General features: G+C 40.0%; 1 protein-coding gene across 1 annotated transcript in view; it reads left to right on the top strand.

The window, feature by feature from the left end:
• The first annotated feature begins 6,984 nt into the window (after positions 1 to 6,984).
• Positions 6,985 to 14,990, top strand: part of LOC117545866 (spondin-1-like) — a 134,874-nt gene continuing 126,868 nt past the window's right edge. Inside the window, 2 exon segments of the mRNA XM_034215829.1 lie at positions 6,985 to 7,562; positions 8,507 to 8,613. Coding sequence (XP_034071720.1) covers positions 7,328 to 7,562; positions 8,507 to 8,613 — 342 coding nt within the window. The 5' untranslated portion in view covers positions 6,985 to 7,327.

The raw sequence follows: 14,990 nt of genomic DNA, 5'->3' as shown, positions 1-14,990 counted from the left end.
ACCGAAAACATTTAAAAAAAAATACAATAATGATTTATTCCGAGTGTGCTTGCTTTTCTCTTTGGAAGTCATCACATAACGGCATTGTAATACACGGTTCGGCTGCATTAAATATTACATATCTGCCGTAGTTCTGTATTTATATAGCCCTGATGAGAAGACTTCTAGACAAACATGAGGAACTGAAAACGTGACGTGGATCATAAATATATCAGCCATTAAACAACATGTTACATTTCTTTTCACACAATACGTCTCCTTGCAGTATCAACACTAATTCGGCTGACTTTTATATTTGATCCAATTAGTAGATAGGCTGTATTTACACCATAAAGGTGCACAGCTGATATAAAGGAACACCTAGTGGTTAAAGCATGTTATTGAATTTCATTATTTGTATTATTAGATATTAATAGGATCCCTATAAAGTATATTAATTACTCGTTATTCTCTACTAATAGTTAATTAAAGACTGTATATAATGACTATTTTGCACATCCCTTTCAAGATTTTAAGATTTTCTAAGGTTTATTGACATATCATATAGGCCTACACAACTATAGTGTAGTTATGCATTGAATGAAAAACTTGGGTCGCAGGTTCCTCAATAGTGCATTACAAGACATCTATCAATATTTGTGCGTACCTCCAGCAATGTTAACTATGTTGAAGCACTTATTTTAACTGATATTATACATAATGTATTATACTCTTATAAGATGTATGTAGATATTTCATCTCCGACCTTGTCAGGTATTGAACAATCAATAAATAAAGAACACAGAATTGTTGAATATAAAACACAGAATTTGTGTGATTATACTAAATGATTTACAAATAAACACCACTGCATATTTAACTGTTACACATGCTGACGCAAATGTTCCAACTTGAGATCAATAAAGTATATCTTATCTTAAGCTGATCGATGGCTACTGCCATATTTGCAAAATGTGCCTCTGAACCTTAACAAGTGCATGTTTTAGGCTTATCAATTAATGTAATGTAATGTAATGTTATCAATTAACAACAGGGGTCACAAACATAAGACCAGCTGTTAAATAAAGCTCTTCTGACCTTAGCTGGCATGTGTGTATATATATATATATATATATATATATATTAATGCTGCCCATTATGGGCACAAGCAATTTTCACCCATTTATCAATTATATGTTTTAAATGTGAGTGTTTCCTATCCCCTAAACCTCCAGGGATGTACACAGTTTAATACTGGCAACTTCTTATTATGGGAAATACGAAAACGTCTTTTAAAACTACAACTCCCAGTAGAGACGTGCCATAGATACAGAACATGTTGCGAAACAGAATAGCCAGCATTTGTAGTTCTGGGGACAGGGTGGGGGAGGGCGGACGCGGTGGACCCGTTCATATCCAGTTTTGGACAGTCTGCCGTGATTCCATCCCATTTCAAGTGTTGTTCGAGGCTCGGCGTAACCCTCGGAGCACACTCTCCAATCACAGAGCTTGAGGACTATCACGGGGTTTGTCAAACAGAGCACATGGTGTAGTCCAAACGATAGCTGGGGATTCTGGGTAGTGTAGTGTCTTCTGCCATCCTTTACTCCGAAAAAACATTTGTTTCTCCGAATCGAAGGGGAAAAATACAAAAGCATTGCACACAATTTAAACCAATCAATGTTGTGTAATTAACAAGGATAATCTGGTGTTTTTTAGTCGATGAGTAGTGCAGATATCACTGTAAAATCAATCGACAGTAAGGGGAATACTTACTTCCGGGTGTACAATTCTCCGTTATCCAATGAGAATGGACGCTCACATTGCCTTTAAGGGCAGCCGACACAAACGAATGCCGTGCTTCCATGAGCGTCCATAGAAGCATATGGACATCCCGGAAAGCTGAAAATGGACGCTAAGGGCCCCCCCCCCCCTTGCGTTGAAAATGGACGCTAAGGCCCCCCCCTTGCGTTGGAAAAAGCCGACAGGGGACTTGACATAACGTCAACATAGGCCGACCTGGGAGTGAGGATGTGTTGCATATAACCATCCCAAAATGGCAAATTCATGATTTTACACTAAGATTTTTGTGCAGGTTAAACAAATTAGATATAGTGTGTCGATTTGTGAGCTTTAGAGGTGCTTAGGGACGGGACGGGACGGGACGGGTGGCGCAGTGGTCCGTGCTTTTGATCATCAGATCAAGGGGGCGTTGGGGAACTCCAGTTCGAAACCCGCTCCCGCGCCACTGCGTCAGGCCGTTGTGTCCTTGGGCAAGACACTTCACCCGAATTTGCTCCTGTGGGTATTGTCCACAGTAGATGACCATTACATGTATGTATGATCTGTATTTGTAAAGCGCTTTGAGAGTCTTTGATAAAGCGCTATAATAAATATAAGGATTATTATAGATGGGTTTGGTTACCCTACAGAGCAAGGCTAGCTCTCTCCCCATGGTTTCAATCTTTATGCTAAACAAATCAGCCTGCTGGCCTATACAAACAGACATCATTTAAATTAATTCTATCACTCTCAGCAAGATAGCAAATAGGTATTTCTTTCCAAAAAGCTGAGATTTGACTTGAGCACATGTGTGCTCAGTAATATGAAAGTCAAAAAGGGCGCACATGTTTTTTTGTCCTGTGATTTGATCCCTCAGATGTGGCAGTAGAAGAGACCACTTCTGAAGAAACCCGCAGACCATGGCATCACTACAGAGGAAAACACACAGTGGGTGTCTAGACCAACAGTAACAACCTCATGTGCTGATACTAACACATCCACAGACCACATGTGTTGTCAAACTCATGTCGGAGGCGAGGAAAAGTTCTGTTTTTTAACTCAAGACATGAATCCTTGAACTGAAACGATTATGCTTTTAGTTTGTCTGTCTCTGTTTGTGTAAATGCTGCAATGGTTTTCTTTTGAAAGCAAAACCATTTATACTATTCTAGTCTAGTGAGTGAGGTCAAAGCTAGTGGTATTTCTTTCTCTCATCTTATTTTTCTTTATATAATTCCATTTTATCAGCAGGTCAACCAGGCCCAAACTTTTTACATATTATTTTTACTTTTGTGAAATCAGTTTTAATATAATATGATTTAAATAACTTTTGTTGTCCAGAAAAGGTCACCTCAGATTGAAGGCTATTTCCAGCATTGCTGATTTTTTCATCCCCAGTTGCACACACTCTTGCCTGGTAGTAGTGACGCACTACATTCACAGTCTACTACTATTGCCTCTGAGTATATCTGGAGCAGTTGGGGGGCTAAGTGCCTCACTCAAGGGCAAATCAAGAATAGTTGTGGAGTGAATGACAGCTAATAACTCATTCAAGTTCCCCACTCAGATTTTGCTGACTGGTTTGGGATTTTGCAGCAAATCCCCCTGATCCCAAGAAACTTCTCAAATGTTACGAAGCAATAAAACGTTAAGACATTGTCTTCTTTTCAAATGGTTTGGAGAAAACTGTGCTGTTATACTGAAACAATATATACATCGGCATTCCATATTACAGACTTCTGTTTGTTGGCTCACAATTGTGTTCTCTTTTACAGAACGTGCAAAAGAAATGCAACAACAATTAAACTGCAATAAGTATAATGTCCATAATGTAGAGATATAGCACATATTGTATACAAATTTATTCTAAAAAGCTGTATTGCAGTCAAAGCAATTGGAGACTGACTTGTCTTTAGGCCTATGTAATTGGAAAATAATTGTATGCTGTTTGTACTTACACAAGTCAACATTTTTCCTCAGCGTTTGTACTTCCATTGGTTAAAAAGAGAGTGAGAATGTCGCGGATCTTATTTTGAGTATATTTAGTAAAAGGCAGGCAGTAACCTGAGGACTGAAGGATGTGAAGAGATTCAGCTCAGCAGGGCTGTGAGACAAAATGCTTTCATGACACCTGCTGGTGTACCGTTCTGCTATCCAGTTTTTGTCTCTCTCCTCCCCCATCATCCATCCATCAACCCAGCAGTGGATGCACAGAGCAAAGCCACTCTCCATTTGTCAGTGCCCATCAAAAGTGGTTACTTTCTCATTTTATGCCCGCTGACCCTTTTGAGAACTGAAATAAAGTGGAGGTGTTGCAAGAAAATGTCACAAAGGATAAAATGCAGCCTTCCTTCTGTGCAAGATTAACAGGGAAAGAAACGTGGGGGATTACATCAACACTTCTTTTTTGTTTTTTATCACATCACACCCAGTGTGGCGGTGTTGTGTAACGTGTCATGTTTTTATTTCAGGGACTGGAGAACTGTGGTGAACAGACAACGGTCAAAACCAATATGCTTTGGAAGAAGGTGAGGAAGATAAGAAGAGAGAGGCAGTAAGTGATGTGGAGAGAATATTTTATTTAGCCTGTTAATGAGACTTGAATAAAAAGTCTCCTGTGAGGAGGTTGTCTCATCATGGTTTGGTCTAAACACTGCCTATATGTTTTCCAGACTTGTGCTAATTTAAAGGACTTAAACGGGCATTAAGTGGTAGATCTTGGGTAAAGTTCAGCTTTTAAAACCACCACCAAATCACCAGGCATCAGTTCCTGAGTTAAACAACACATGGTTAAAGGTGGGGTAGGTAAGTTTGAGAAACCGGCTCGAGCAACACACTCTCACTCCCTAAGCGTCCAGGAGCGACGCTTGGTCAGGGTCCCGTGGCGTACAGTTGTGACGCGCCGAGGCTCCTTCAGCTTCATAAACGGACGCAAAGAGCTTTGAGCGGTATTTGACGCTTAGGGAAGCACCACATCCATTTATGTCGGCAGCTCTTAAAGGCAATGTGAGCGTCCATTCCCATTGGATAACGGAGAATTGTACACCCGGAAGTAAGTATTCTCCTTACTGTCGATTGATTTGACAATGATATCTCCACTACTCATCAACTCAAAAACACCAGATTACCTTTGTCAATTAAACGACATTGATAGGTTTAAATTGTGCACAATGATTTTGTGTTTTTCCCCTTCAATTCTGAGAAACAACTTGTTTTCTCTGAAATGTGGAGCGCCAAAGAGACTACACTACCCACAATCCCCAGCTATTGTTTTTGTTATATTCCATGGAATGCTCTTAACATCCTGATAGCAATGAATATCTTAAGTGCTTTGACAAAAAATCCATAAAAGGTTTTTATCTGTGGAAGCCGTAGTACTGTAAAAAGCACGACCAATCATTTTAGTCGGCCCGGCTAAAATAACTGGATGGCCTACCTGCCTGTCAGCCTTCCATCTGTGCACAAACTTATCTCGTGCCCTCATTGGTCATGTGCGCGTTCGTGTGTGTTGGAGGAGGGGCTCTGTAAGGAAGTGGCAGATTTTTTCCAGCTGTCATTAAAGCAATCATAAAAATCAACCTAGGATAATATGCAATGGCAAGAAATAAGGTAAATTCACATTAATTTCCTGATAAATCTCACTAATGCTCAAGTATTCTTCATCATTTATACAATATACCTGGTCACAAAGGAAGCTTTCCCTAATGGAGAGCACTTGTTCATGATCATGTCTAGTACCTGAACTCTATTGACATTCTGATTACTGATTCTGATCTTAAAATGTCTAAAGGTGAATGTGAAAGCGTTTGTGCCCATATGTTACCCTGAAAAAGATAATGCAGGATTAGTAGAAACCTAAAAGCAGAGAATAAAGAGCAAATTTGCATCGGTTTTATTCAAGAATTATACTAAACCAATTATAACAGATCTGAATGTATCTCTTCCAGGGGGTTATTGTGTTCACTCTAAAGGCTAACATCTGCATCGCTCATAAGAAATCATGCCGATGAGTAGCAAAGTTTACCATGTTCATCATCTTAGTTTGGCATGTTAGACTTTTTACATTTGTTAATTGCACGTAACACGGAAAATCTCATTTTTGTAGGTATTTAGTCATCATTGAAATGTTGAATGATTGTGTCACTAGAGAAAAGGTCCAGAAATCTCCATCCTCTGGACATCACAAAAGCCTGCACAAAATGTAATTTCAATCTAAATAGTGAGATGTTATAGTCTGATTTAAATGGGTGGATGAACCTAACAACAGACCAACATCTTCATTTTCTCACGAGACATGCAGCTACAAAACACATATTACACTGGCTGAACTTTATATTCTGTGGTCAAATTATTTTACTTGCGCTATTTAAAAAATGTTTCTCCCATTGTACTCAAAAAGGTCCATGCTTTAAACAAGTTGCTCTCCAACCCACACTTGCATGACAGCATCTGTGTTCTCAAATGTTACTGAAAAGGATAAATAAGCATATTGTTGCAAAGGTCCCCAACTTCTCCTACTTAATTAATCTGTAACATCTCCCTCCTTGTGTTGATCATTACATAGCCTAGAATCAGAATCAGAATACCTTTATTACAAAGAGCAGTTCCCTTTAGTCCCTAGAAACCCCTGTTTACTGGGATTTGAATGCAATGGAAATGCTTCTTGTTATTTTGCCATCTAACTGATGTGTTGAATAAGGTGGATGCTCACACACTGAGATCGATCATGTTGCAATGTGCATATTTCATCAGCTCACATCAAGTGACCCTAGACATTGAATATAGAGTGAAGCATTCACCGGTGAGCAGCCCATGACTTCAACACTTATCACTGGTTGTTTAATTAGTCACCTAGACAACCGTTTAGCAGGCTTTATCAATTCCTTTGTGTGTCGCTGTGTGTGTGTCTTCCAAGGCCGAATTTACCATACATTGGGACACACACATCCCCCCCAATATTCAGAGACGCTCAAAATGTCCCACCCCCCCACAATATCCTAACTGATATAATTTTTTTTAAATAAAATTGCTATTCTATGACTTTTTTATTTGTTTAATTGTTGGTCCCCCCCCGATGTTGACTCCATGGTTACGGCCTTGGTGTCTTCCTCCAGATTATTGAGTGAGTGATTCAGTCCAAGTATGTCAAACGTGTTGCCTCCTCGCAGAACTCATTTGGTGGGAATGTTTGTCTTTGTTCCCGGTCTGTTGGTTCAGAGTATTCTTCACGCAGGCTGTTTGTAAATTGCTGTGGCCCTGGAGACAGCCACACAGCCTCACTCCTCTCTGTGGTAATTTCCTCGGACCCCTGCTCTCCTGCTCAGTGTGAGCGGCACACAGTGTGCAGTTCTCGTAAAGCGAGAGTGCACAGCGCATCCCAGCCAGTCCTCCTCCTCGCTCTCTGATACTCACATCAGGATGGATCTACCCTCCTAGCAGTGCACAAGTCTACTCAGACAGTTTGCAAGTTGGGCTCTCATTTAGGAGTGAAGCAGGCGCTGAAGCTAACGTCTCTTCTCCCGCTGAAAATATTTCCTTCACCTCTGCACATCAACTTGGCTTTAACATGATGGCAGTAAACGGGATACGATCGCGCCTTTTGCTCCTGCTCTGCTTTATCTCCACGGCAGCGGGCAATATGTTTGCATTCACCGAGGAGCCCTCTGAGAGAGTGGGGAAGGGAGACGGGTATTGTAGTCGGATATTACGGGCTCAGAGCAATAAGAAGGAGGGCAACAATGACTTTCGCCTCCGCGTTGAGGGAGACCCGGAGACCTATCATCCAGGGAGCACATACAGAGGTTGGTGTTTATCCGCCAGATTTACGCACACTGCGTTGCGACTGTGTGTTCATTGTGAGAGAAACACTAGTCCAAGGACAGTCGGCTATGCAAACTTAATATAAGTTTCCACAGTCTACTTTTGATGCGACGTTAGTGTGTGTGCTCTGTAAAGTAAACGATGTGGTCAGTAAAGAGATGATCCTGCATCACAACAAGGATGAAGTTAAACTGTAAAGGAAAAAACAAAGCTGACAGCCATGAGTAAATAGTACGACTTAAAAGCTCTTTTATTATCAAAAATTAAAAGGTTGTGGAGCTAAATCCCTCTGCGAACTCTTCAATACTTTTTCCAATTCTCTTTCATGGTTCAATTCATTTTCTAAAAGCCAGCAGTCCCTAATTTCATAGCTTTTGTTCAAAGTGGAAATTATAGGGAGCTATTAATGGGCATGTGCCATCTGCTGTGTGAATCTCAAAGGCTCATGCTGTTCTGGTCTCAACAATATGTTGCTGTGCAGTTAGTCCATTCTTTTCTGATTTCATCATAAATAGATTCATCATCCAAAGCCAATAACTGGGTGGGTTTTTTGCAATCACCTATACTAGAAGTGAGTGGTTTTGAAGTGTAAAAGTCTTATCTCGAGATACTAATACATTGGCTAATTAATTTCCCCCAATTGTAAATGGACATTCTTTTATGTTCTGCTGGATTGCATAAAAAACACCATCTCGATCTACCTCCTCAAAAACTATAAAAATGTTTGATCGTTGACAAAGACATTATTACAATTATATCAGAATATTTTGACATTTATTCAACTCAGTATTCGTTCTTAATTCAACACCTCTCAGACAGATAGATAATTAAACCCACGTTAGTCTTGTGCTAGCAGAGGGATTGTTTTCTCATTGTTCTTTCCATCAACTAATGCTTGCTGTCACTCTTGTTTGATTCCATCCAGTGACTGTGATGGCATCCAGCCCCTCTTACTTTAGAGGCTTCACCCTTATTGCCCTAAGAGAGGGTACAGAGGGAGACAATGACTCGGACTACATTGGAAATTTCCAGGTAAGATTGCAACTCACATGACCGATGGTAAAATCTGAAAATAACTCCTATTTTTATTTTACTCTATTATCAGTGCAGGTACATTGGATACATTGACCTATAGTCTGCCTGACCTGTATTTAAAGCAAGGTACTTAAAGGTTAATCCTTCATACCATCATTCCTTTTGATTCCAGCACAAGCACTGTGCATGGCGTGTATGAAAAGAGAGAAAACAAAAAAATAGACAGATCTTACTGTAGATTGGGGGATGGGGGTCTTGACAGATTTTCTTCGCACAGCCCTCCTGTCTTCACAGTAAAAGTGTGATTATTCTCACCTCTCTAATAGGCACTGTATATCATATGAAAAGATCATGCTCTCCGCTCAGTTCCAGGTAGCTTTGCTCTTCAGGTTATACACTTGGTTGGTACTTTGGGAGGAGTGTGCCCACAAGCAGGCATACGGTTCACACATGTAGGAAGTGTACAATGTATGTAGTCAAGAGGCTAATAACAATTTTACACTGACAGGCCAAGCTGGAGTACTGTAAGCAGGGAAAAAAGTGAGGGCAAGAGTGCGAAAAGGAGAGAGAGAAGGCAAGAAAGCTGGCATGTGTGAAGTGGACAAATATGTGAGGCCTTTGTAATTATAATGCAGTGTGAGGAGTTGAGTGTTAGAGAGAAGGACATAATTGATTGATGGGGTTAAGTAAGGATAATCATGTAATATAAATATGAATGTCTTAAAGGTATTATTCTATACATACGCATAATGTACTGTAATGGTCATATATGCTATACATATGCATTCAAAGTGTATTACTACACTATGAGTATCATAGTCATAACATCGCATTCATAACTTTGGAATTTGTTCCACTTTTTTGTTCTTCCTGCCAGTATTTATTTAACCAGATCTAGGCTGCTGTTTAAGAATCTCAAAGATCTTAGACTACTCAAGATGATATCCTGTTTTCAAAGAACTGAGGAATTGGTTTTAGCTTGAGTTTAGTTTAGAACAGTAAAACCAGTAGACCATGGTGATACCACTGTGTAGTTACAAAATAATAATTAAGCCACACATAAAGTTTAATGCCCAATTACGGGTCCTGCCAAAAACTTGAGATCATATTTCTTCTAATGGCAGACCTTTTAAAGAGCAATTTTTTAAAGTTTTTTTTTTTGTTGCCTACCACATAACCCTATTATTTTATTAAACATGTACAATTCACTGGGAGTTGCTCAAAGCATCCCTCAGGCTTCTCTGATCCCTGCTGCTGTTGCACTCTCTGTGAACTTGAGCCCTGACTATGGTCACATTACATTACATTTCATTAACTGAAGTGCAATAAAGCATAAAGATACAAACTAAGGACAACAATAAAAATGTGCAGATATACAGTATATACGCTTCAAATAAGCCAAACCATTGGAAGTGCTGTTGCATTAGTTAAACATGGGCTAAAGTGAAACAAGGGAAATAGGTGGGAATTCGGTTTGTGACGGAAGATAAGCAGACATTTTGCTGTCCTGATATCAATGGGTAGATCATTTTTTTTAAATTCAGTTGAGGGGTACCTGGGTCCAAATTGCAGTGAGTGAGTAGCAAGCCGATTGGCTGATGCAGAGCGAAGTGCACGGGCTAGAGTGTAAGGTTTAACTATGTCCTGGATGTAGGAAGGATCCCTTCACAGTTTAGTAGGCCAGAGTCAGCGTCTTGAAGTGGATTCTTGCCGCCACTGGCAGCCAGTGAAGGGAGTGGAGAAGCCTGTTAGTGTTGACATAAAACAGGAATATTTTTTTGTCCTGCCATCACCCAGCGCCAATACCGGCAATTTTTTTTCCTCTTTTATTTGTCCTTGCAATTGATTTCATGCTGTTGTTATTTAGTGCCAGCCTTGAGCGTGCTCCTTAGCCCTTTGGCGGAGTGTGGCGCGTGTGACAGGGTGATAAACCTCAGCAGTAAAAGATGAGAAGCACTACATCATTTAGTCACGTTCAGTAACTTTGCGTTCCACACGTATATGAGACAGACTGAGGGTGTGTTCCAATACAAATACTATTTAGTATGTATGCTGTTGCATTTTGCACTACGCTTTCCAGCATGTTTTTCTGGCTGCTCTAACCCATACATTTTTGCTCTGTGGATTTATAAGCAAGAGGATTAAAGTTCAAGGTGCAATGTTTTGAGAAATTACTATTTCCCAATAACCCTGCATGGGAACAGTAAGTATTTTGTCAGGACGGCTTCAGTACATACTAAAAGTAAATAGAAAAATGATGCTATTTGGAAAGCAGCATGAGTGTGCAAAGAGAATAATAGATATATGTGTGACCATCATACAGTCTATGGTGAACATAGTCTTTAGATGTTAGCATCAAAAGTAAACAGAATATATATGTCATTACTGGCGCCCGCCTTTGATTAGACATCTGCTAGGTTTTTAGAAGCTGACGGTCTCTTTCACGGCTGCATCAGATGATCTCCTGTTTTGTGACAGCGCAGTAAAAATAAACTGCTGTCCAAATAGATATCCCTCTATCATCACCTGCTCTGTTAGTCTTTTATGTTCTTTGTATTTTATAAAAAAGTACACACACACACAGAGGCACACACAGTAATCTGAAAGAGCCCTGGGTGGGCCGGCCTCCAGGCATTGAGAGAAAAGAAAGAAAAAAAGAAGCTGCAACAGAAAACGTCAGGGTTTATTTAACATACAGCTCATTTGAAATCTGTTGGTGTGCCCCATCTCAGCCGTCTCAGAACAGCTCCCGACTTGATGAAAAGCACTTTTATTGAGCTTTCTGGGAAGGTCAGTTGCCACTGTGTGTGTGTGTGTATGTGTTTGTTGGCAAGAGCGTAACCAGCGGGCAATGCTGGCACGGTCTGATGAGACATTACACCTCAGCAGGGTAAGATTATAGAACAAGAAAAGGCAAATGTGGCTATGTGAGGGGGGAAATTGGTGCCACTCTGGGTGCAACATATGACATAACCGTAGACAAACACAGAACTGAGGTTATTAGTGCACCACCTTTACATAATTTGTCCACAAGGATAATCTTATATTAGGGCAACAGAGATGTTTTTCTTGTGTCCTCTGTGCTAACTGTTCCGTTTAATTTACTCAAAGCTATTTCCCATTTATCTTATTGTTATTATTAGGGTCGGACCAGCAGCTAATGTCGAGCCAATCACTTATGCTCATGCACAAATTCATGCAAAACCCAGAGACAAAACATTTTTGCACATATTTTTCTCATTTCCCTACACTCACTATCCTTCTATTGATACCAGATTTGGACATTTGGAATCAGACACGTAAAAGAAGAAATGGCTCTTAGGTACGTTTAGATTTTTTGGGTCCTTTTTTCACTTTTGCAGATGGTGTTTTATACATTCCCTTGAGACTTCTCTGGTTTTAACATGTGTTGAAGTCCAGTCAGACCACCCCAGGATGCTTGTTAGAAACCATGGGAACATGGAGGGGGGGTTGTATAATCCTTCAGACCAAGCGAGGCTGCATACGCATGCACTGCACGCATGCACTGCACGCGTACACACACAAACACACACAGCCCCAAGCTCCCCTCCTAACTCTGTCTCTTCCTCTCTCTCTTACTCTCTCACTCACACACACACACACACACACACACACACACACACACACACACACACACACACACACACACCACACACACACACACACACACACACACACACACACACACACACACACACACACACACACACACACACACACACACACACACACACACACACACACACAATCCACTTTAGGAGTGAACTCATTCATAACATGGCATGACAAAGGAAATTCTCTGCTGACAGCTTTATGGAGTGAGAAAGTCCGCCTCTTTACTGCCCTGATGTCACTTCCTATCAAACAGATCCTTGGTCCTGGGCAGTGAACATTAGCTCGCTGGCTGCGCTCCCCCATGCTATCCGCTCTACTAATTTCCTGTCCAGTTAAAATCAATGAGATGCTCAGTATCTCAGATGTGCACCTGAGTAGAGAGGGCAGCATGTATTTGGACCCTTCAGTTTGACCCTAAATAGACTAGGGACTATTTTTGATGTTGCTCACAGGGATAGGGTCATGATTGGGCGTCCAGACGTTGACTTCCTGATCAATCTGAGTATTGATTCAATTAAATGTACTTTAATTCACAAGGAAAGTCGCCTCAGTATCAAGACCTGCAGCCATAGAATCATATGATATGAAAAGTGGAAGTAGTCTCATCCATTCACTCGACTGGATTAATTACTGTGCTGTTTGGTCTCAAATGCCTTAACCAGTTTATTTTATACTGGAAGGTCTGAAGGAGCTTGTGTCCTTGTCTCCAACACGCTGAAAATGACAGATTATTTATTACCAAGACTGGAAACATTAAAATCTCCTATCTCTCTGTTTCTGATACAAAGGTTCCCAACTTTTTTTTGACTTGTGACCCCTTAACATCTACTTATATTTACAGATTAGAAACAACAATTTAGAAATTATTGATCTAATATATCATATTCCAATCACTTGTATATAGACTCTTATTGCACTATTTCACTATTTTTCTTTTTGTATTCACTTGCGCTATTTTTTCTGTTTTTCTGTTTTTATTGTGTTGCTCTGTTGGAGGAGCCTGTGACCTAAGATTTTCATCGTCATAACTACACTGTAGCTATGTACGTATGACTAATAAAATCCTTGAACCGAGATGGATATGATTGTGAGTTTAACAGCTTTTTCATTTTTAACAGACTGAAAAAGCATCCAGTATGTCACAAGAAAAACAGTGATGATTGAATAATAATAAACATATTTAATCCGGGAGAAGGTTTTTTGCTTCTCTTCTTTTCTGTTAATCCTTTCTCAGTTTAATTTTGTGACCAATTGGTGGACAATTAACTTCTGGATGCTCTAACACAGGGATGGGCAAATGGCGGCCCGGGGGCCATCAGATTAATTTATAAACAACGTAATTAATAAAAAATAAATAATAATTGTAGTACTGATACCATCCACTAGACTCCTAGTTACGTCGCGAGCTGCGTACATGATTTCAAATACCGCAAAATAATCTGTGACACGTTTGTGTGTATAGAGTGGTGAAGTCCCGCCCTTCTACTTCCGCCCCATGGGACCTTATTTCGGAAAAATTATGTATTGAAGTCAATTGGGAGAGAAAGATTATCTTTCGATCCCGTTTGAATTGTGCCACGAATTACGCATATGATGTTTGTCAATCTTAAAAAATAATTTCCATGTCAAAAAAGTCACAGTTTGTCGTAAAACTGTTGACATATAAGACTATGAAAAATACGCAACTAGAAATACTACAAATCCCAGAGTCACATAAGTGATGTCATTAACGTTACACATTACACTCGTGTTACTCACCGAAACCTTGTAAAGCCGGTCCCGCATGCTGGCTCTTACGGAACCGACTAACTCCCCTTGTGTGTATGCACAGCTCTCAACATGCCCAGACTTGAAGTGATTTTCACCTCTTTTAATACTTTTCGCCTTATTCTGAAAGAAAGAGGTCAAATGTGCCAACGTGACGACCATCTTGGTGTTGGTGACGTGTGCGAGACCAGAGATTGAGCATTTCACACAAAAAAATGTGTTACTTCACAGTTTTACGACACATTTAAAAAAAAAATGTACTTGCAAAATTATCTTTTAAATTGACAAACATTTGTGTAATTCGTGGCACAATTCAAACAGGATCGAAAGATAATCTTTCTCTCTCCATTGACTTCAATACATAATTTTTCCAAAATAAGGTCCCATGGAGGTCCACCGGAAGGGGAGGGACTTCGCCTCTATTGGGTTTGTTTTCCGGGGAAACACTCACAAGAAACACCGGCTGTTGTTATGCCTGCTGTGACGTTAAGTTACCGCTTGTAATTATGCCTTTACAAGCTTAAAAGTTGTATTTATCATCTGAATTTGGCGAAACAAGTTTAATATTCTAAAAACCAAGACTTTGTTTATTTGAAATCAGATGAAAACAAACTGTCATGGACCCTGCCGTGTTATATATGATTACTATACGCTTTTCATTCATAATTTCAGCAGGAGGGTGGGGGAGCGGCGCTGAGGAACAGCAGAGTGCGGGTTGACAGGTGTCTTTGTTGACATTCCCCTTATTGTGGAATAAGGGGAATGCAGAGACATCCTACAAGTGTCTTAGGTTCAAGTTAGACAACTAATGTCTGGGTTAGTGTTCATGACTTCATGTTTATGTCAATCTCAATGCACACATATTTCCCATGCTTTCCAATAGTTTAAAATAGTTTTATTCCACTGTTAAATAACCTGTTCAATACAAACATGCCACTTGTAAAAATGAAATAACATTTCTGTGAACTGAT

The sequence above is a fragment of the Gymnodraco acuticeps genome, unplaced genomic scaffold (genome assembly GCF_902827175.1).
Source record: "Gymnodraco acuticeps unplaced genomic scaffold, fGymAcu1.1, whole genome shotgun sequence".
NCBI classification, from domain to species: Eukaryota; Metazoa; Chordata; class Actinopteri; order Perciformes; family Bathydraconidae; genus Gymnodraco; species Gymnodraco acuticeps.
This window is presented reverse-complemented; position numbering and strand designations above follow the sequence as displayed.